General features: G+C 37.9%; 2 protein-coding genes across 2 annotated transcripts; one reads left to right on the forward strand and one right to left on the reverse strand.

The window, feature by feature from the left end:
- Positions 1-11,152: 11,152 nt before the first annotated feature.
- LOC121787388 (GDP-L-galactose phosphorylase 1-like) lies at positions 11,153-13,448 on the forward strand. The gene is made up of 6 exons (XM_042186098.1): positions 11,153-11,610; positions 11,701-11,828; positions 11,914-11,973; positions 12,080-12,322; positions 12,409-12,843; positions 12,918-13,448. Exons 1-6 carry the CDS (start codon positions 11,505-11,507, stop codon positions 13,257-13,259), a joined length of 1,314 nt encoding a protein of 437 aa, XP_042042032.1. The 5' UTR covers positions 11,153-11,504; the 3' UTR covers positions 13,260-13,448.
- Positions 13,449-19,506: 6,058 nt separating this feature from the next.
- Positions 19,507-23,245, reverse strand: LOC121786799 (endoglucanase 11-like). The gene is made up of 5 exons (XM_042185416.1): positions 23,051-23,245; positions 22,772-22,984; positions 22,094-22,294; positions 21,541-21,795; positions 19,507-20,145 (listed from the first exon to the last, which is right to left on the reverse strand). The coding sequence occupies exons 1-5, from the start codon at positions 23,243-23,245 to the stop codon at positions 19,507-19,509; spliced, it is 1,503 nt and encodes a 500-aa protein (XP_042041350.1).
- Between the last annotated feature and the right edge of the window lie 1,372 nt (positions 23,246-24,617).

Here is a 24,617-nt window from a genome sequence, read left to right on the forward strand (position 1 = left end):
ATTAAGTCATGTTTACGTCTTTAAAATTGATGGATTATTGTTATTAAAACAAAACAATAAATATCTTATTTTGTCATTTTCATTTATCCATTAATACTACTCCCTCCATCCCAAGGAAGATGACCCCCTATTTGGACGAACGGGATTTTATACAGTTTTATTTTGTGTGTTAGGTAAAGAGAGTAAAGTAGGAGAGAAAATAAAGTAGAGATAAATGAGTTTCCATTTTTAGTAATGAGTCATCTTGGATGAGACAAACTAAAAAGGAAAGTGAGTCATCTTAAGGGCATCTGCAACTGCAACGCGTCTCGTTGCGGTCCCTATCTCGTCTCGGAGAGACGAGACGGCAGCGAGACAGCGTTGCGGGCTCCGTCTCGTCCCCAGCCCGTCCCGTAACTCGTCGCGGAGAGACACTTGGCAAGCTGTCTCGTCACACGCGTTGGCGACGTGGCGAGCTGCGGTTCGTACGTGACGCCCACTCGCTTGCCCGCGAGTGGGCGTCGTTTATTTCCGTTGAAAATGTATTTTTTATTATTTTTATGTTAAATTCAGAAAAAAATTGAAAAAAAATCCCAAAATTATACTAGCCGTTTATAGCCGCCTTTTTACAAATTTTTAATTTTTTTTGAATTTTTTAAGCCCTCAATTACTTCTATAAATATCAAATCATTCCTACAAATTAATACACTAAAAAAAACTCTCTATTCTCACTCAAACACTCTACATTCTTCATCTCAAAACATTATTCTTCTCCCAAATTTAATCCATTCATGGATCCATTTGAGCAAATGCATCGAATAATGGAAGAATCGCTAGCAGAAGATCGACGTCGGAAGGAGGAGGAAGCCGCGGCGCCTCAAAGGCGATCCCGGACTTACATCCATCGTAACCGGGAGGAAGCCGCCGCAAGGTTGGTACGCGACTACTTTTGTGACAACCCGGTATGGGGAGAGACCTACTTCCGTCGCCGTTTCCGCATGCGGAAACAGCTATTTATGCACATCGCAAATACATTGGCAGCCCGGGAGAGTTCTTCCAAGAAGGGTTCGACGCCGTTGGCCGTCCGAGTCACACGACGTTGCAGAAATGTACTGCAACAATCCGTCAGCTTGCTACCGGACAAACGGCGGATGTGTTCGACGAATACCGTCACATTGGGGAAAACACTGGGAGAATGTGTTTGATAAACTTCTGCAAAGGCGTCCGGGCAGCCTTCACCGACGAATTTCTCCAGAAGCCAAGCACAGCAGATTGTCAGTTTCTGCTCCGATTTCATGAAGAAGTGCACGGATTCCCCGGGATGCTTGGCAGCGTCGATTGCATGCATTGGCAATGGAAGAATTACCCTGTGGCGTGGAGGGGGTCATACACAAGTGGCCACAAAGGCACCCACCCCACCGTTATACTCGAGGTCGTTGCCGACTACCGGCTATGGATTTGGCATGCGTATTTTGGGGTCCCCGGATCGAACGACGACGTCAACGTGCTCAACCAATCCGACCTCTTCGCCGAAGTTTTGAATGGTAAAGCGTCGGCCATCAATTTCATCGCTAACAACCGGTAGTATAAAATGGGGTACTATCTTGCCGACGGCATCTATCCGAAGTAGCCAACCTTCGTGAAGACGCTCAACAGGCCGTTGAACGAAAAACAAGCTCTTTTTGCGCAGAAACAAGAGGCTACTTGCAAGGATGTGGAGAGAGCGTTCGGAGTTCTCGCTTCAACATTATCAAAGCCCCGGCTCGTACGTGGTTTATGGAGAATATGGTCGACATCATGTATACGTGCATAATCTTGCACAACATGATTGTCGCCGACGAAGGACCTGAGGCGGGAAATTGGTTCGGCCATGAAACCCCGGGAAGCTCTACCGCAAGTAGTCCGCCTCGCAGTGGAGTGCATCCGTCTATGCAAGATCGGTTGTCTGTTCGGGCAAGGACACACGATTCTACCGCCCACGCCCAACTCCAGGAGGATCTAATGGAGCACATTTGGGCTAAATTTGGCAACCAGTAGACGCACATGATCGCCATTAGACAACTCTTTCTTCTGCTTCTTTGAGTTTTGAGATTTTGAATTTAGAGAGAGTGAGCGGAAGATTTTAAATTATGTATTTTTTATTTTTTTTAGGATTTTATTAATGTGGTTTTTTATTTTTTTAGAATTTTAAGTTGTAATTTTATTTTATTTAATGAAGTATGTTTTTATTAATTGAATTTGGTAATAGATCTCACATTCCACTAACTTTATTCAACTCACATTTCATTACAAAACTACTTCCTTCATCCCGAAGAATGGATAAAGTTGGTGTTGCTTTTTTTTTACAACTCACAGGACTTATTATATTTCACCTCACTAAAGAAAAAAGATTTTTAAAAATTAAAAAGTGTATATTTTTTGGGACAGATTAAAAGGGAAAGAGTGCATATTCTTGTATAACGGATGAAGTATATAAAAGCGACTTGTGCTCTTTAAACAAGACTTTAGAATCGTTTTCCTTAGAGCATCTACAATAGTGGGCTAGCCGGCGCCTTAGCCGCTGGCGTGCTTCTAGTCGCCCGGGACCATGTCGGTGCCAACCAACGGTTGTTTGATGACTACTTCGCTGAGGAGCCGCGGTGGGGGGAATCGTTTTTCCGTCAGCGTTTTAGAATGCACAGGCCGCTCTTTCCACAAATCGGTCGGCATTAGAGGCCTGGTACAAGTATTTCCGGTTTAAATATGATGCGAGCGGCAGACCCGACTTTGCAGAAGCAGAAGGGCACCGCTGCAATTTGGCAGTTGGCTTATTGAGATACGACTGACATGTTCAACAAGTACCTTCACATCGGCGAAACGATTGCCTGATGTTTTTTTGTCGGGGCGTCATCCACATATTCAGGGGTACTCATCTTCGAAAGCCTATCCCTCCAGACTGCCAAGGTCTTATGAATTTGCACGGGAGAGTGCATGATAAGGCCTATTTCATGCATCGGTTTGTAGGGTAAAATGTAGGCTACTTGATCAGTTTTATGCGGAAATCGAGTGTTAATTGTGCAGGAATGCCGCTTGACCAAGGACAGCAAAGCCAAACTGATCAAGTTGGCGCAAAAGACGAAAAAGGCCAAAAACAGTATGGCTTGATAAAGGTGACGTGCAAGCAGTTAGCCGGGGACCACTACATTGCAAAAAGAGGACACCTATAGCCGATGCGCTGGAAAGCGATCATCAATCAGTTATCAAGGACCACGGCGAAACAGAAAAGGGGACACGTATAAGCTGACTCGACGGATAAGACGCCCAATTCCAGCAAGGACGAAGATTCTCTGCCAAAGTTGTTATCACAGCTGGAGGTTGTTATGAAGAGTCTATAAATAGAGGACGCATCAACATAGAGAGGGGCGCTTTTCCTTCCGGCCTTTAATCTTCTTCTTCGTTTCTTTTATCTTTTGAGTTTCGTTTAGAGAGTTAGCAATGGTTAGCTAGAGAGTAAGAAGGAGTGCGACAGAAGGGAGCGCGACAAAGAAACCCAGATCTGTTCGGCGCAGTTTCAGTTAATATCCATCAAAAATTCAAAATTCAAAATTCAAAAGAACACAAGTCAATAAAGTTATAATCATATTCCTCATAAATAACATAAGTTCATGTAACAAAACAATATAACATAAGTGGACCATTAATTTCCTTCATTCTTCATCCAAAATTCATCAATCTCCATCTAATCATCTTTATTACGGCATAGTGGATCGGCATCTTGAATTCCAACGGTTGCTAATACTACATGGATAAATAATAAGAGAGGCCAAATAAGTACTATAATGTATAAATGAAAAGAAATTTAATTTAATGAATTTAACTTACCACTTTGATACTTCTTCAAACAGGAAATGGTATGGTTTTTTAAACCATTAGTTCCACACCAGCGCGGGTCAGCTGCAATTAGAACCTCACAACGTTTGCACTTTCCTTTCACCACCTCAATAGGAGGATTGCCATTCATAACTTTCACTATATCGTAATCCTTCCAATGAACAGATCTTGGCTCCCTTACCCCAAATTTTTTTTTTTGCTCGTGATTGATTAACATTGACATTCACATCGCCATCTTCCATTTCCATATCCTTTAATATGGACACATCTTTTAAATGTTGGTCATTTAGAATCATGTTGGTGTTGCTATCTTGTTGCGTGTTCATAGATTGAGATAAGATAGCTGATTTTCTACTTGGTCTTGTAGACAATTCTATAAAATGTCTACAAATTTCCTATAGAATGAAAAAGTTAAACCATACTGTATTCAATTAGAACATAAAATATACTGTATTCAATTAGAACATAACAATATGTATTAAAAACGACACTAATCATGTATAAAAAATAAAACTAAACACAAAATGAACATTCCCAATTATTAAAAATATATACTGCCAAAGTATTATATATACTGCCAAATCTCCATATCTCCGTGTACCGCCAAATATTTATATTAAAAATGACACTAAACATGTATAAAAAATAAAACTAAACACAAAATGAGCTTTCACAATTATTAAAAATATATACCGCCAAATCTCCATGTACCGCCAAATATTTAAACACTATAAGTGTATGCAGCCAATTCTCCATATATGTACTGCCCAATATAAAAAGTTGTGTCAACCATTTTATTTTAATATGCTCGACTGCTTTTCCAACATAAAAATAATATATAACTCCATAGATCATGGTGGAATTCTATTTTAAGGTTGTAGCCGCTTTAATTTGAGGTAGTGACTGGAATATATTCCAAGAGGAGATTGGAGGAGGCGCTCTGAATTTTGGAGTATACCCTAAATCACTAATATCTTATACGCTAAAATGTAATCACTTATTAACTAAAATGTAATTAAGAAATTAAATTATATTTAAATATAATTTATTAATTTTAAAAAATAAATCGGATATTTTGGGTATATCCGATCGGGTATCGGGTAAATATAATTTACTATTAATTTTAAAAAATAAATCGGATATTTCGGGTATATCCGATCGAGTATCGGGTTACCCGATACCCGATCATCCAAAATTCTCACTACCCGATCCCGATCCGATACCCGAAAAATCAAGTTTTGGGTATCCAATTATCCGACTTTTTTGGGTTCGGATATCGGGTATCCAATACCTGATATCCATTTTGACATGCCTAATCTCTTTCTTTTAGGGCATGTTTGGTTGACGGGAAAGTAAAGTTGACAAGGAAAATGATTCCTGGGAAAATGAATCTTGGAAATATGATTCCTAATAACTTTACTTTCCTATGTTTGGAAAATATCAAGATTTTAAATTTTATACTATTTTATTTAAACACCAAACTAAAAATATACTCCTACTTATTGCTATTTTTATTTATAAAAAGAATAAAAAGATAAAATTTTAATAAATTATTAATTACAAATGATAATAATTATATTGTTATATTTATTATTAGTTTAAATATAGACTATCCATCATAATATATAATAATACAATTGTAATTATAGTTACGTGGAGTATTATAATAATAAATGATTATAATAATAAATATGATTATTATAATTATAATTATAATATTTACGGATAATATAATTGAATAAATTTTATAATTTAAAATTTCACTATGACTTTATTGATTAATTATTAATTTATAAAATAATAATTCTTAATTATTATCATATAATTTATACTAGTTTATAGTTATATTTTAATAATTTATAAATTATTAATTATTATTATGATAATTACAAATATATAAATATTATAATAATATAGTTATGATTAGGATAATTTTAATTATAGTTATTTATTATACCGAAATTAAGTATGATTTATAATTTTATGTCATTTTTAATACATTGTAGTAGTAGTAGTAGTAATAATAATAATAATAATATAATAGTAATAAATAATTGTAATAATAAAATTATACTTATATTGCATTAAATATGTAAGAATCCTAAAACCGGGAAAAAGAATACCTCAGAAAAGTTAGGATTCAGAATCCTGGAAAGTTGTACTAACTTTCCTTGTTCTTGGAATTCTGATTATTTTCCCAGTTTGACTAAAAATCGAAACAAACACAAGAATTTAAAATTTAAGGAATCAGATTACTTTCCCAGACAGAATCCTGGCAACCAAACATGGCCTTAGATTATTTAAACAGAAATCAAGTATAATAAAATTATTTTTAGTTTAGACTATCTACACAGAAATTAGATATAATAAAATTATTTTTAGTCATCTCTTTTGAATTAGATCGTACACGTTATATGAGTAAATGTATATATGGATGCAAATTATATTGTAACTATAGGAAGTCCAAATCGCATTCTTCTTTTCAAGTGCAAGTAAAAATGACAATCGATATATCTTCTATCATGAGGATAACGGCAGATGATAAATAAACTGGATGGGCGATCAGCACAAATCGGAATACAATCAGAAGGATCAATTGACTGCACAAACAAAATTTAAACAGTGCTGAAAGAAAATAAATTTGTGGAGTATATAATATTAATACACCACCCGTCCGAAATAAAGCAAGCAGCTTGGCTGAACAGTAGCACATGCACAAACTGAATGATCAAAATAAAAAACGAGATTTACCAATTACCCACTGAAATCAATTGGGCATCTGTCCATGAAATCAGGTCGCCTATACACATATCATATATATTTGTCGAATTGTTGTAATAAAAGACCCACGTAACATCAATTTTTCGCAACTTGACTCCATCAAATATGCCCACCATTACCATATTTATTTGCACAATATAGCTTAAAATCACGAATCGGTTCTCTTTGTTGAAAGAATAAAGTGAGAAAGAGTGAAGTATAAGAGAGGAAAATGTTTTTGTCAAAAAGAGAAATAGCTCCATTAACTTGGAATAATCCAATAAAAAAGTAAGACTCAATTAACTTAGAATGGAAGAAGTAAAAAAATGAAATTTAAAAGGGAAACATTGATTGAAATGACAAGACACAGTTGGACACGATCATGTGCTTAAGAAACCAAGAAACCATGCATCCATAAATCCTAAAATTAGTCGTGGCATCATGTAAACCATAAGCAATGGGGGCGCCATAAGGTATGGCGCACCACTCAGCAGTTTTATCCTCCTACCTCCCCACCTGCAATGGGGCGCCCTAAGGTGCGCCACATCATCATTTTATTGTTTTGTTTAATTAATTTAACTGTTTTCAAATAACAAGTAACGAGTAAATAAAAAACGGTCTAAATAACAAACGGCGAAGTTTTAATAAAAAAAAGTTACATCATTGAACTAATAAAAAAAAACTAAGTCGGACCAATTCCCAACTTCCGACACAGCTCATCGAGTAACGCCCGGAGATATTCGGCTTCGTCGGGGTCGGTACACTTCTTGAGGGCCCTGTGCGTCTACAACATCGTCCTTGCCATCGACGCTGTTGCTAACGACTCAAACGCGGTGGCCGTCTGGATCGGGAGCTCTACCGGGACCGGAGCTTGGGTTGCAGCGGTCGACGATGAGGTCGCGGTCGCCTTCCCCTTGGCCTTCGCAGCCTTGACGCCGGGAGGACGCCGGAAGAACACCGGTGTGCCGGAACTCCCTTCATCCACGTACGTCCGGTTGAGGTCAACCGAGTGGTTGCCGCTGCCGCTGCTCGTGTAATCACCAGCCTCAGTGGTCTTCGTCCTCTTCGGCGCACCAGTGTGTAGAATTCCACCTTTGAACTTCTGCTTGTCCCTCAAGAGCGCCCAGATGGCCTCGTGCTTGAAGTCGCCGTACATCGACCGGTACGACAACAGCGCTTTAGCGCGCACGCCGCTCAAGCTCTCGCCGCTCCCCTATGACCGCGTGAACTTCTCGAACTCCGCCGCGTACAAGTTCACTTGCTTCTTGACTTGATCCCAGTGCTTGCGGAGTTGCTCACGCTTGCGCTTGTACGCGGTCGGCGGCTTGACCGAATTGTAGAGGTCCGCGATGCGTTCCCAATACGCGATCTGTCGCTGGTTGTTCACGAATATCGGATCTTCCGATATATCTACCCAACACCGGGCCAAGGTGAGAGTTTCGTCGTCGTTGTAGTTCGTACGGCTGGGGGCGTACTCATCGCAATCACCGGGAGGCGGCAACTTCTGCGCCTGCTGCCGGTTCCGCTTCTTTCTGGCTGGGGCGAAAGAGGTCGCGGCGGGGTCGGGATCGGCCGCTGCGGTTGGGCGGTGCGGAGATGGCTCCATGTCAGACAACCCATATGATTCCGTACTGAAATCGGGATCGTAATGGGTGTTGGTGTCGAACGAACGATAATCGTCGGGTTCTGTACCCGGCCAATGCGCCCCTGCGCTAAACGTAGGACTATTGAGGCTTGAATCTATTTCGTAGTAATTATGTAATTGTAAGTTTCGAAAATGAAATAGAGTGAAATGAAATGTTACAAATGAACGGTATTTATAAAAAAACGAAATCGAGTGCCATCGTCCGCGGTTGATCGTCCGCGACCTCCACAATGGGGCGGACGATGGTCATCGTCCGCGACAGCCGCAATGGGGCGGACGATGGCCATCGTCCGCGCTATCCTCCGCTACCGAAGTATAGGGCGCGACTATCGTCATAGGGTGCGGACGATGGATGACGCGGACGATGCGCGCCATCGGGCGTGCCATCGTCGCCCATTGCGGATGCCCTAAACCATGCCTTAAACACTTAATTAACCGTGATGGACGTAAATATAATATTTCACAAATTACAAATCACAATTCACAACTATAATATGCCTGAATTAAAAAACGAAATTGTGTCGTCAAGCATATCTATCTCCAACCGTGTCCTAAGAACATGTACTAGTTTTTAAAAATTCTAATCTAATATTGTAATGTTTATACAACGTTAGGTGCGTTACCCTTTAGATTTCTTCAACCATGTCACAAGGCATAAATTCGATGTCATTTTCTTTATTGTGCATAATAATTTTATGTGATTTGTTTAATGTTTTACCATGTTAACTCTCTATTATACTTCTTCCGTCTTAATAAATATGAAATATTTAATTTCCGATACAAAATTTTATGTACTGTTGTTTTGTGAGTTAATGAAAAGAGATTAAGGTAAGAGAAAATAAAATGTATAAATTATGTTTTTCTAATTTAGGAAACTTTTCATTTTTAATGAGATAATTAAAAAATTTAGAAATTTTTAATAAGATGATTAGAAAAACGTTTATTTTTAGTTAGATGGAGAGAATATTCAAATTCATCACTTTAACAACCACTCTTTCCTTTTGCAGACCAATAAATGTGACAATTAAATTTATGCTCATGTCGGTTATGGTTGAGATTCTAATGGTGATATGGTTGTGCATGACATTCGAAAAATATACTCCATTTCAAACAGAAAAGAAAAAAATCTTCACAATATGTGTTTTTCGAAAAGAAAATAAGAAAAGAAAAAAGTATTTTGTTTAATTTTATTAAAAACTTAAAGAACACCTTAGATAATTTTCCTCTAAAATGAATTTTAAAAAAAAGTAGTACTATATACTATATATTTTTGTAACCATGAAGTTATGTGATTCCACACGTGAAGCCAATAATAATTTCGTTGCATTGAACATACTATCACGTGCCCTGTCCAAATCGATCAACTTTTTGTTAAATTTATTTGCATATATTTATGGTTAAGAAAAAACAAATAGAGCCCACAACTAAAACTAGTGATGCAATATAGTGGAGATTGCATATTCGTATCCAAATGCTTGGTCCCCATCACGCATTGTCGATCAAACTCCATGGCTATGAAATTTCTTTATTTAGTGATTTCTAAATGGAAGACGTGGTTCTTCATTTATTCATATGGATATTTATTATTTTCTTTTCTTTTCTTTTCTTTTGTTTTTTTCTTTTTGTGAATTTATAGTTCGAATAGTACATGCCGTATATATGAGTATATTCAAACAATAAAATAATGGTAAATTAAATGGAAAAGTTGCTAACGAGCCAATTCTAATTATTTTTTTTAATATTGGTAGTTAAAATTAAATGTTTGCACTATCAAAGAACCATGGAAGATATTCAATTAATTATGAATTTCGGCTTTAGTCGTTAATTGAAAGTTTCAGTGAAAGTTTGCGGAAAGAACATTGTGACAAAGACACAAACTTCTTCATTGTCTCTTGCATTAGTGGTTAAATTTCGTTTATAGACTTTTACATTTATTCAATTTTTACGAAAAATTGTTGTCCAGAAAGTTCCTCTGAATCAATCGAAATATTTTAAATAATTTAGAAAATTCATCCTAATTACTTTGTATCATAAATTTGATTGGCAATCAACTAGGGTAATCGATTAATTGTCATATTAGAACAATATCGTATTATATTCAGACCAGAATCGATATTTTTAACACCTCATGAGTGTGCCTGGGGCATGGGGCACACGGATCTCCATTGGAACGATCGGATATGGGTGGGGGAAGTGAGATTTCAATGCAACTTGGACAAGTTGGGGCACACTAGCGAGACTAATTTTTGTAAAAAGTAATACTCCTTCCATCCTACCTTAAGTGATTAATTTCTTTTTGACAAGAAATTTATGAAAATATTATTTATTGAGTTAAGTAAAAATAAAATAAATTATAAAAGAGAATATAGTAGAAAGACAAATAAAGAAATTAACTTAAGAGAGAGTTAAAAAAAATTAGGTAAAAAGTAAAATTGATCAGTTTGTAGTGGAAAATCTAGAATTCAATTTTTTACTTTCGTTTCCCTATGCTGATTTTTGGTGTATCTAGGTGGGTCTTTTATGTTTTTTCTAGATGACTTTATATCTTATGTTACCTATGCAATTTTATTATTTATATAATTTCATTTTAAAATTAATAATATAATCCTTTGTAATTAATGATGACTAATATCACCACCACGTTATGTTAAGTCCATATGTTACTCCATCTTAAACTAATTTCTCTCTTATTAATAGATCTCATGATAATTAATTTACAAATGTACAGTAAATTTAATGCATACGCGTTTGTATAGTAATAAATTAATGTATTCGTCCTTTTGTAGTAAAAAATCTAAATAGTATCTTTCAAATATATAATTATGATGTCGATATTGGCGGAAAAATAAGAGACCACATAAATTGAAAGACCAAACCACAGCCACACTCTCGCCGATTTTATTCACTACTTAAACTCAAACACCCTTCTTCCCCATTCACCATTCAAATTCAATTCCCAATCCAATTTTCTCCTTCTCTCAATTGGTTTACAGTTAAACCCCAGGAATTCACATTGTCACCAATCACGGCTATATCACAAGCAAACCCGCTTCTCATACATGTCCGTCCACTTCGTCGCAAGGGCTGTTTGACAGAGACTAACCCTTCGCCGAACGGCGGACGAGGCGCTTCCCCCGCCGAAGGCGGCAATCCCTCCGACCTCCTCTTTCTCGCCGGCGGCGGTTGCTAGTTCTTTCTGCTCTTCTGTAAATTCAATTTTTTTTAAGAAAAAAAAACGTAATCTTTCAAGATGATGCTGAGAATCAAGAGGGTTCCTACTGTCGTCTCTAACTACCAGAAGGAGGATTCCGATGAGGGCTGCGGCCGCAATTGCCTCAGAAGCTGTTGCCTACCAGGTGTTTGATCTTTTGTCCAATTGAATTTTAATTTAATGTTAATTTTAATTTTAATTTTGTGGAATTTACTGATTTGGTTTGTGGAATTAGGGGCAAAATTACCTCTCTATGCTTTTAAGAAGGAGAGTAGCAATGTTGTTGTGGAAAAGGAGTCTATTTCCATTGATGAGAAGAAAGAGCTTCAACCAGATTTCCTGGATTCTCTTCTTATTGGAGAGGTGTAATTCATACTACATATTATACTTCTACTAATTGTTTGTTTTACTTTACTAGAAGAGGAATTCATGATTTTCTTGGTGGCAGTGGGAGGATCGGATGCAGAGAGGCCTCTTTCGCTATGATGTCACTGCCTGTGAAACAAAGGTGTGTTCTTTTATCCGAAAACCGGTCTCGTTTTAAATCAGGAATTGAGTCTTCGGTGTTGTTGATGATGATGATGATTAATTGATTATGATGATTTGATTCATAGGTGATTCCGGGGAAGTATGGATTTGTGGCGCAGCTAAATGAGGGCCGGCATCTCAAGAAGAGGCCGACTGAGTTTCGTGTGGACAAGGTCCTCCAGCCCTTCGATGAGAGCAAGTTCAACTTCACCAAAGTCGGGCAAGAGGAGGTGCTGTTTCAGTTTGAGGCCAGTGAGGACAACGAAGTTCACTTCTCTCCAAACGCGCCCATTGATGCTGATAACTCTCCCAGCGTTGTTGCCATCAACGTATGTTTCATGTCTCTGTGTTTGAATTGCATTTGTTGTGTTGGCTTGGTGTAGTTTCGTGATGGATGTTGTGTATGTTTCAACAGGTGAGTCCAATTGAATATGGACACGTGCTGCTCATCCCTCGGATTCTTGAATGCTTGCCTCAGAGGATTGACCGCCAGAGCTTCATGCTTGCGCTCTACATGGCTGTTGAAGTCGGAAACCCCTTCTTCCGCTTGGGTTACAATAGCTTAGGCGCATTTGCAACCATCAACCACCTCCACTTTCAGGCCTATTACTTGGAGACGCCTTTTCCAATCGAAAAGGTGTCTTCTAAGAAGATAACCACGACAAATGGTGGCGTTGAAATCTCTAATATCCTCAACTATCCGGTCAGAGGGTTTGTTTTCGAGGGTGGCAAGACTATGGAAGAGTTATCCAACGTTGTATCGGACGCGTGCATCTGCCTGCAAGAGAACAACATTCCCCACAACGTGCTCATTGCTGATTGCGGAAAACGAATCTTCCTGTTCCCACAGGTGAAGAATTTGTCATAATTGAACTCTCATTTACATATTGTTGGCCTATACTAATATTTGGGTGAAACAAACAGTGTTATGCAGAGAAACAGGCTCTAGGGGAAGTGAGCTCTGAGCTTCTCGACACTCAAGTGAATCCGGCCGTTTGGGAGATAAGCGGGCACATGGTGTTGAAACGAAAGGTGGACTATGAGGAGGCGTCAGAAGAGAATGCCTGGCGGCTGCTGGCAGAGGTTTCCCTCTCTGAAGAGAGGCTGGAAGAGGTGAAGGAGCTTATATTTGAAGCCATCTGCCTAGAAGTGAAGGACGAAGTTGTCGCTCCCATCACGCCTGATGAGTCGGGTTCTGGCCCCAAGTCTCGTGAAGACATCGATGCCCTTAAGGCCTTGCAGCCTGCTATGGTGCAGCCTGTGTAGAAAAATTGCTTATGTTTCTGCGAACTGGATATTTGTGGCAGTATGCAGCACAATGTTTTTCTATTGTACTATTTGACATTAAATCATGGCGAACTCTGTTTTGCTATATTATATGTTGATGTATTTCAGTTTGTTATGGTGATTACTTGCAAATTCTGATTGTCATTTATGGAATATTGGATTACATTACACAAGTGAATTACTCGGAATTCAAAATATTATTTTTCCTCAAACCGAACTATATCGAATTAGCATGTTAAAATCGAATCGAAATGTTCATTTATCGAAGGATTTTTTGTTTCAGTTTTGCATATCTAGAACCAGGCGTTGATTTAGAAGTTAGACGGATTAGCAAAGTCAATGATTTTTTAATCTGTAAACAATATTGAATAATTTAACTAGGAATGTTGAGGCACAGAATTGTGAACTAGATTGTGATATTTCAATTTCTGACCCTTAGGGCATGAATAACCCCGTCCCCAAGTCCCCTCCACATCATCATTCTTCTACAGTTGCGGCCCAGGCCCCAACTGCTCTAACCCTGCAGGCCGCAACTAATAAATGACAATATTCACAACTTCAACATATTTAACTCGTAAATGCAATTCGTTGAACAATTGAAACCGGGAAAATGCATCGTTCATTAGAAATTAACATTACATTACTAGACGAAGCAAATTTAAAATACTAGAAACCCGGGCCACGACTACTACTTCTTCATTTGGGCGCGAAAGTAGGCGATCATCTCACGGTGCAACTCGAGCTCGTCGTCCGACATCTTCGATGTATCCCTCGATGTCAACTCCGTCAGCTGGCTCATCCGCCATGTAATACTCATCTTCGACAAAGTGTCGGACATTTTATCCAGAGACGGATTGGTCGGCGGTGGCACCATAGCGGAGTTGCTCGCAGTTGCCTTCCCCTTTGCTTTCCTCTTGGCCGCCTTTGTTCCCGTCGGGCGGCTCTGAATGCTAGGAGAGGAGCCGAAGACGTCGTCGTCCGTCACGTTGAGGTCGATCGCCGGACCTCCTTCGCTCGAAGAGTAGTTTCCGGAGGCGGAAACTTTGGTTCTCTTCGCCGCCTCAGTTGCCGCCGGCTCGGCACCGCTGGTGTACTTCGGGCTCTTCTCGACGAGCTTCCAAACCTCGAAGTACTTGAAGGCCTTCTTCCCGTCAGTGAAGAACGCATCCTTCGCCTTCTCGACGAGGTCCGCCTCGCTGTGCCCGCTCGGCCACATCCGGACTACGTTGGCCCACTTTCCGTTCCACTTGCTCATATCCGCCTGGACCCGGCCCCAATGCTTGCGCAGCTTCACGTAGCTACGCTCGATCAACCCTTTAGGACGGCCAACGTTATACTTCTAAGCAATCCGCTCCTAGAAAGTCTTGCCGGTCTGCCGGTTGCCAATGATAGGATCCTCAGCGACGTCGATGTAGTTCCTCGCAAGCCACATTGTCTCTTGCGGACCGTACTTCTTCGGCCCATCCTCCTCGCCGACCTTCTCCTATCCCGCTCTTGAGCGGGCTCCATCTCACTGAGCTCGAACTCTTCGGTGTTGACCGGCGATGTTACGTCGACGTTGCTACCGACTCCCGGACTAGGTTGTGGCTGCGATGGTTGCGACCTCGGTATGTACCAATTGTTCAAGTTAACGAACTCCTCCATCTCACGTTCATCGCTGTTGAATCAATCCATTGACGACGAAATAAAGGGTATAATAGAGATTGAAATGGAATGCACGTAAGATTGATGCACAAATGGAATGCTCGTATTTATAGACACAAAATCAAAAAAAAAAAATTGGACTTGCGGCCCGGCCCGAGAAGCGTGTAACGCTGGGCCGGGACTCGTGGATGCGGCCCGTCCCCCGAATAACGCCGTCCCAGGCCGGGCCGCGGGACGGGCACCAGGCCGGGATCTCGGCACGGGAACCGGCCCAGGCCGTGCCGCCTCCTCCTCCAACGCACGGGACGGGCTAGAACTCGCGATTTGCGGCCCGGCCCTCCGCGTTATTCATGCTCTTAGTTCAGTTGAAGTCAATGATTTTATAATCCAACATTGATATTTCAATTTCTTCAAAACACTAATTTTTTGTCCTTAGTTCAATTATTTCAACAATGGATTTCTATATTTTAACGTATTATTAAACTTGAGGACCTGCAATTGCATCATACTACTTCATCCCTTAAAAATAAAATTTTTTAAAAAGGCATGAATCCTAATGCAAAATCCGTAAAATATGAGAAAAGAAAAATAATTGATGTAGACATATTGGGATCACATATATATTAGTTATAATGCGTGCTGAAACCTTTTTAAAAATAGAAAGGAAATTAATTTTATGAGACAGACTAATGACAAAATGAGACAATTTTATTGGAGTCGGAGAGAGTAAATCTTAATAGTTAAGAATCTAAAGAAAGTAATGTCTATTTCATGGTCATAGTGACAAAATATGGTTCAAATGCAACCCCAAGTATTAATTTGGTTCAACCTCAATCTAGTGGACTGAGTTCCACACAAAAACTGGTTGCTTTAAAAAATAGTTGGCTTGTGCTTTGATATATAGTACTATATGCCTTCACATTGAAACAAGGGTCACACTTTGTCTATATAAAGCAAAGAAGTAGAAAATTCTCCAAATGCAGCATTTTCCACATCCACTCGTTAGGATATTCCAAGCAGAAAATTGATTCTTGATAGGGAAAGTACAGTTGCAGAGAGACAATACCAATTTTTTTGAAAACAATACCTATAAATCTTAACCTCAACCATGTATTCTGTTTTCCACACCAAAAAACCAGGAACAATGGGCTCATTTAAGAACCTTCCCATTTTATTATGGGAAATTGGTCCCTAAAACCATAAATTTTACCTAAAATTTGATATTTCCCACGAACTTTAAAATTGTACTCCCTCCGTCCCAAAGAAGATGGCACACTTGAGAGATGACACAAGATTTTAGGAGATGTTTTGTGTTAAGTGGTGAGAGAATATAATTTTATAATTAATGTGAGATGAAACTTTTTCCAAAAGAAGAAATGTGACATCGTTTGTGGGTCAAATAAAAAGGAAAGTGTGATATCTACTATGGGACGGAGGGAGTACATAATATCACAAACTTTGCACTTTGTTTGGTATTTCCCACAACATGTCTATTACTATATTTGACTAACTTACAGTCATTTTTATCATACTTGATACAATTAATTCAACGTGATTTTCAACGTGACTTTTTATCCTACATTTTATGAACTTAAAAAGTGGTTTAAAATATCATCAAACATATCACGATTACCTACGTAAAATAAGATTTTGATAAAAATATCTTATTTGAGTGAATTTGAGAAATACCAAACAAAATGCAAAGTTTGTGATATTATAGACCAATTTCAAAGTTCATGAGAAATACAAAATTTTGGGCTTTTAGAGAGCAATATCCCTTTTATTATTCCTCTTCTAATAATCATAAGGTTTAATCACTTAATTGCATAAAAAGGCACGAACCTTAGGGTCATTTTTTATATTGCACTCGAACTTTAAAATTTGCCTCATAATACACAGTTTACTTTCCTTTCTTTTTGTTTTTTTTTTCTGGTTGTACACATGAAACATTACTAAACACATGAACTTCACTTGAAACTAACACCAAAATCATAACAACAATCTTGATTTTCAGGTGGCTGCCAATGTCAATTTTGATTGAACATCCAAAATAGATTGAAGTTCATGTCTTCGTGTGCAAAACCAAAAACATCGCAAGGTTCGTGTATTTTGAGGCTAAATCCCTGAAATAATAACGATGATAATAAACCGAGGACAAAATCCAGAATTCAGTAGTTTGTCGTCTGCATTCAAGCATTCACAAGAACCAAGGAGAGTTAACCTATCAACTTCACGGAACAAATTCTTCATTTTGAGCACCAAATAGCAAGAGGATTGAGGTCATTTCCTATTATTTCTAAGTATAAGTATCCCAGGACAATTAACATGACTAGTCAGATATATTAATTACATAGTTTTATTAAGCAATGAAACATGTCAACAACTAAAATGTAGTACAATAAAATTCAAGATGCAATATCAATGATACCAGAGGACAGAAACAACACAACCAGATTAAAAAATGAGGTCACAATAAAACATAATCAGAAATTATATTCCTCCAGATTGATGAAGAGCAAACAGATATAACATGCACATTTTATTATGATTAGAAATCGATAATGACGTGCATGCATCAGTACAGAACTGTACAAATCTTAATGGGGCGGAGTAGTAACCATCATAACTAAGTCCCAACACAGAAAACAAGGCTGTCTACCATAAATTTAGTACCTCAGTGGATTCATTTATTTCCGGTTTCGCTTTCCTTTACAGGTTCCCCTTCCCCTTCCTTTTCTCCATATCTACGCTTGAACTTGGCTATCTGCCCTAAGTTCTGAGCCATCTGCCGCTTTGCTCGCAAATGATATACTTTACCAGTCTCGTGAATCTTGGTCATCATCACAGGCATAAGCCTGCCGCTCTGGGTCACATAGGATATCCATTGCATTTGAGGGTGAATCCCTTTCTTCATCTCTCCCTGTCGATAGGCACAATCGATAACACCATAAATACAACCAATTGATGATGGATGGAAATGCTAAACCCTTAGAAAGTTATCATCAAACAACTACAGGGTATTACCAATTTTGAAAAAACACCGAGACCCCTCTACAATGAATATCAAAAGGCCGAAATCAAATGTGATAGAATGTACCGAAACACACAAAAAAACAGGCGTGTCTTTTACGCATATTCTCGAATTCGATCTTACGCTACTAGGGTTTTTAGGAAGTAAAATCCTGTTACCAGTTAGGTTCTAAACCAGATTCTCTAATTCACGGTTTCAGTTTCGGATCAGAGCTGACTATCAATATGAAAATGAACTGAAAGCATACCACCAATCGAATATTCAGTTCTACACCAGATTGCATACATTTTGAAGAAATGACTAGCCAGATTAGGTGTTTCAACTATTGGACAATTAAATTACAAGATTAATTTGGGGATTTCGACCAAAATATCAGTATAACCCTAAACCGAAGCCAATCAACCAACACGATCTAAAATTGAACCGAAAAATCTAAAGGTATCGTTCGGTTTTGATGACCGACGGCATTGCGACAATATATCCAGAAGAATTGAACGGATTTCAAAAATTAACGCTGCAAAAGTAATAATCTAAACTGATTACGTATTGTACGGGCTGAACACGAAGAAGACAAGACAGATTACCTTTCAATCCTGAGATGTGCGAGCGGCGTGCTTGGAAGTAGAATTGCTCAGCCAACGGGAGGCGGAGAAGCGGCGCCGAGATGAGAGGCACAGCCGAGAGAGGACGGAGGTGAGAGTGAGAAAGTGCAGCTAGGTTTATTATTTTTACTACGTATTTGTTTTAATTTTAATTCTAAATGGTAGTTGTACTCAATTTAATAAAATTACTCTAATTTTATTTTTAAAATTTTGTACTCATATAAGTAATACACGTGAGTCTTAATAACATTACTTTAATTAATTTTTACCTTTTCACCGTTATATTTACAAATTTCATATTAGAACTCTTACTCTCCTAATATCTTTAAATTTAGGGGATAATCAAATGAATTGTTTGCTTTTGCTTTTGGTTTATTTCCAAAGATTAGGCTCATTTGATAACCTAACTCAACCATTTCTGTCTTTCCTTCTCCAATTATTTGTTTATCTCTCTCTTATTTATTTAGTTTCAATTATAGATATTTTAATCATTTTTTTCTTTCCTCCTGTACAATATAAATTTTATAATAGACAAATAAAATATAAAATATACTATAATATTACCTACTAGTATTAATTAATATCGATCAAATTGATTAACAACCAACAAAAATTTTAAAGAACCAAAGTGACCGAAGCCAGAGGCATTGAATCGGACAGTTTTTTAGGTACTAGGTCTCAACTCAATTTTAATTTGAGGTAAACAAGGGTCCAAATTGAATCAAATATTTCAATGAACTTTCATTTCCAAATCGAACTAAAATAAATTGTCATTCAAATCGGATGGAAGCATATATGAATTTAGGCCATCCTTAGTAAATGGAGAAGAGAATTAATAATGTAGGCCACGAACTATTCTTTTGCATGATATAATTTTTAGAAATCATCAATCCTTTATGAGAATAATTAAAGAATGATTTTTATTCTTTAGTTGGAGAATTCCAAGTGTCTATTTGTGAGAGAGGGATTTATTTGGAGTAGGTCCATTCAATTTGGCCAAAACTCCAACAAGAGATGCGGTGTTGTAGGTGCACGCTTCTGTTTGTGCAAAGTTAAATCTGCTATCTCTAAAGTGATCGTATAGATCGGGGCCCCCTACAAGGGCCCCGACCAGTACATTAGGGTTGGGAGCTTCGCGGAGGAGCCAGTTATAGTAGCCCTGCATGCACCCAACAAAAACCTTGCTATCTCTGTACGACACGGCCGATGCTCCCCTGTGGTGCACTCTCTTCGGGTACGACGGCTCCACTCCCACCAAGTAGCTCACTCCCATGGGGTTCGCGCCCAGAATATAGTCAGTTTGTGACTTTACAAAGGACAGGATCTCTTGCCACCCTACCACACCCCCCTCGCACTCAAGGCTCTGATTGATCCAGCTGAGGTGGTCCGAGTAGGCTGTCAGCACAAGCAGCCCGTTCGATACATACTGCAAGTTGTTCCACCGCCTGGTGTAGAGTAGGCCGCCCGGGCTGCGCTTCACGTTTGTCGAGTTGTTCTTGTTCAAACAGGCACATATGTAGAATTCTGCCTTTGATCGGTATTGCTTTAGGATTTTCTTTGCTTCTTCACTCTTCCCTTCCGTTGGTAACTACAACATATATATGCCAATGTTAAGTCACTAGACACATTGTGAACCAGTAGTGAAGCAAGGAATTTGAAGGTGAGTCCAAACCATTGTTACATTTGTTGATTATTGAGAAAAGTAATGTAAGTATTGAACGAACTGAAAGTGTCAAGAAAGTGGCTGCGACATAATCATATTTTATGAATGTTTTCTGTTAGTTAAAGGAAACGTCCCTATTAATAAAGCTAGTTTTCACGCCCATGCGATGCACGATACAATTTATTTTCCTCTTACTAACTTTACATTGTCAATCAACCAATTAAAATGAGAAACAACATTGCACAATATAAAGTTAAGAAATGTAGTTTCTATATAATAAACATTTGGACAACGAAAAATATAACATTAATTTAATTTAAAATTAAAACAATACAAATATTTGGGTTAATTACCACACTTTTGGATATTACTAAATAAAATACTCTCTGCATCCACAAAAAATAGAGCACATTTGCCATTTTTGGTTGTCCACAAAAAAATAGAGCATATTTAGAAAATGAAAGTTTTCAACAACTTCTCCCTTACTTTTCTCCCTTTTCTCTTAATAATAATATGGTCCTCACATTTCACTAACACTATTTTTCTCTTATTTTTCTCTCTTCTCTCTTACTTTACCAATTCTACATTAAAATCTGTGTCATTCACAACGTGTCCTATTTTCATGGACGGAGGGAGTAGCATTTTAAGAAAATAAAATACATTTAATCGATTGATGCAAAATTAGGAAAAGAATTCGATAATTTACTTGAGTACAATGAGAAAAAATCAAGTTAAAGAGAGAAAATCATGTAACAAAATTTCACTCTTTGTCCACCATTTAAAGAGTCATTATGTCATTTTGGGTTGTCCACAATTTATAAAACTATTTACTTTTTTTCACTCTTAGCATACGGACCTCACATTTTACTAACTTTTTACCTTCACAATCCTCTATAAAACTAATAAGTACTAAAAATAAGTCCAACATTCCACTCATTTTCTCCCTTTACTTTTCTTCACCAAATCAAATAATTTCTTAAAATTCGTAGAGTTAAAAGAATTATTTAAATAGTAGACGAAGGAAGTGTAATTTATGGTTAAAAAGTTTCTGAATGTATAGGTATGTTGTATGAGAGGAAACAATGGCAGTCAAGCATTTAAACTTATTTTGGAAAGCTAATTTCTCTACTCTGTATTGGACAATAGTATTACCCAATAGTTTTTACTTTAATTTGACAAAAAACCATAATTTCCTCCAAAATGACATTCTAATAAATTTTCAAAAAACTCTTGTTTTATATCATGATGATAGATACAACACAATATATAAGAAAATAGTAAAAATAAATATTTGGTGAGAAGAAAAATAATAGAGATTACCATGGCGGCAATGGCTTGAACGCCAGCATATTTAACATCCCAACTGAACTCAGCAATGGCCCATGTGGTTCCACCAAATGAGTCCCCATTTTGAATGGCATAGTTAAAATAAGTGAGGTTGTTGGTGGCTTTGTACAACCACAATGCTGCCCACAGCAGCTCATCCTTGTACCCACTCGCTGATGGATAGTACCCTTTCACTACTGGAATGCTCTCATCATATCTCCCTCTAAATTTATCACCAAACTCAAACAACTGCCAAATAAACTGTCACTACTACAACGGCGTTCAGTTTGTTACACAAGATAATACTACTAAAATACAATAGTATTTACCTAGAATTAAATTAGTCTATGGATGAAGCTGAAATGACTAATCATGAGATATGATCTAATCTTGACAATTTGTAAGCGGACCAAGATACATTAGTGGGCCAATTTTTTTAAGAAAATGCAACGGGACAAGGGACAGTCATGAACTTTAATCACAAGTAATCATGGCAAGCGAATACAAACGATGATCCTTACCATATATAAGACGATTTGCTAATTACCTGAATCGCGTGTTCCAACAAAAGCCGGGAGTAGTGCGGCTTCGTTTCACTGAACACAATGGAGGCTGCAGCCATAGCCGCCGCCGTCTCCGCTGCCACCTCGCTGCCGGGGTTCTCCTCGTCCACTTTGTACGCGCGCCGGGATGTCGTCATGTCCTCCGGCCGCTGCCAACAGAGGTGATCGGTATCACCATCACCCACCTAGATATCTTTTCGATTATTATCCGTCATATTAAAACTCATTTTTGCTTTGGACTAGACTGGTATGTGAGGGTTCGGCGATGCACACTCGAACTTCATATTTGTACGATATTGTTCACTTTGAACAAAATCCTTAAGAGATTCCCTAAAAGACCTTATATTAATGGAAGAAGGTTACTCATTTACTAATTCCCTCATGTGGCATAATTTGAACCCCACCATGACCCCACATGCAAAAATATGCTATGCTAATGAAATACTATAAATTTCTCATTATTAAGTACCTTAACATAAGTATTAATGACGATGCATATAAGTAAATGTCTAACTATTTACCAATATAGTCGGATATTTCATCACATGAAGCATGATCTACAAGATCAAGTTACTCTTTTCATCCTTTTGAGGACTTGGGAAAAGTTCATTAGAAAAAAAAAGAGAATAAATGGAAGTTAAGAAAGAGAAGGTGAGAGGTACTTGAGCCCAGAGAACATGAGGCTGAGGATGAGCTTTGATGAAATAATCAGTCCCCCATTTGATGGCTTCAAGGGCAGTATCGAGCTCGCCCGCGCCACCTATTTCGTCCCGATATTGAACAACACTCCATGAAAGCAGAGTAATTGTGTAGGCCATTGGCAGCCCAAACTTCACATTGTCGCCGGCATCATAGTAGCCTCCCACCAAGTCCACCTATTTCAAATTGCAATGAGATAAAATACGAGATCGCAACATAAAGTAATTCATTGTCAAACAAACCCCTTGTTCGAGGCCATCAAGGAGGCCAGAGTTGTCGCGCCACTTCACTCTCTGGGTGTGAGGGAGCCTGCCAGAGCGCTGCGCCTCAAAGTAGAGGAGGCTCTTCGATAGAGCGTCCCCATAGTTGAAGGATTCGGAAAATGCGAGAGTGGTGAGGATCAAAATCACCACCACTAAAGAGTTGTATTTAGGCATTTCCTCAACTCTTGCATTCTTTCCTATCAACCTTATACAGTATAACTTTCACACCTCGTTTATTTAACTGATTAATATATATACACATGAAAAGATCTCAACTAGTCGTAACTAAACTTCCTAATTAATACCAAAATACATAATTTTGTATTTCTCATGTGGCTAAAGTGAATTAAGTTTCCATATAGAGAGAGGACCGAGTTTCTAGAAAAACATACCCTACACCATTATACTCCTCCGCCGTCATTAGGAGTCTCATTTCTTGGCTGCACGGGTTTTAAGAAATGTTAAGAAAAGTGGTTGGAAAAAAGTTAGTGGAATATGAATCTCACTTATATATATATATTAGTTTTAAATGAAATGTGAGTGAAATGAGTTAGTGGAATGTGAGACCCTATTAACATTTATGGTAAAAGTGAATCGAGACTCCTATTTGCGGACGGACTAAAATAGAAAAACGGGACTCCTATTAGCGGACGGAGGGAATAGTTATCTGAAAATCATATCATAAGTAAATGGTGTGTTTTGCATGTTGATATTAGACTTGTTAGCAAATGAAGATTGGTTTGATTTTTTTCTAATTATACCCTAGTACTTTGCTAATATGTATACAAACTATCCCTTTTTTAAATGTTTCTAGTATTTCTATTAAGTTGGGCCTTATTTCGATTGTGTGAAAGGTACTCCTTTTGTCCCATAAAATATGTTTCTATTTTCTTTTTAGTTTGTTTTACTAAAGATGCCACATTCCCAATTTTAGAAAAAGTTTTCTTTCATAATAATATAAATATTATATTTCCTCTTTTCACCTAACACACAAAACAAAACTTCTAAAATTATGTGATGTCCCATCCATATTTTTTTTCGTCCATCTCATACAAATAGTTCATATCCATTTATGGCAACCATTTTTCTCTTTTTCTTTTACTTTATTTTTTATCGGCCCCCATCCACTACACAATTTTAACTATTTTTCTCATTCTTTCTTACTTTATCAATTACGCATTAAAACTCGTGTCAATTTTAAATAACCTATTTCTGTGGGACGAAGAGAGTACTAAAATATTAATATGTTAACATTAGTTTGGATCACACAATGTTAATATTAGTTTGGGTCATAGTATCAAAATCTTGGGTTCGTCACTGCCTAGAAGCTAGAACACATAGATAAAATAAAGTTAAAACGAAGAAAGCATATGCATGTTTGTTAAGAGAAATGGGATATACTACCTTTCAAATAGAGATCTCCAAAGATTGGATGGTTGGCTCCTTCTCCACGAGTCGATTTCTTGTTCTTCATAATTAATTAATCTCTAAGAAAAGTACTATTAGACTTTGGACAAATAAGAGAGGACAAATATTTGCGAAGAAC

This window comes from Salvia splendens, chromosome 22, assembly GCF_004379255.2.
Source record: "Salvia splendens isolate huo1 chromosome 22, SspV2, whole genome shotgun sequence".
Classification (NCBI taxonomy): domain Eukaryota; kingdom Viridiplantae; phylum Streptophyta; class Magnoliopsida; order Lamiales; family Lamiaceae; genus Salvia; species Salvia splendens.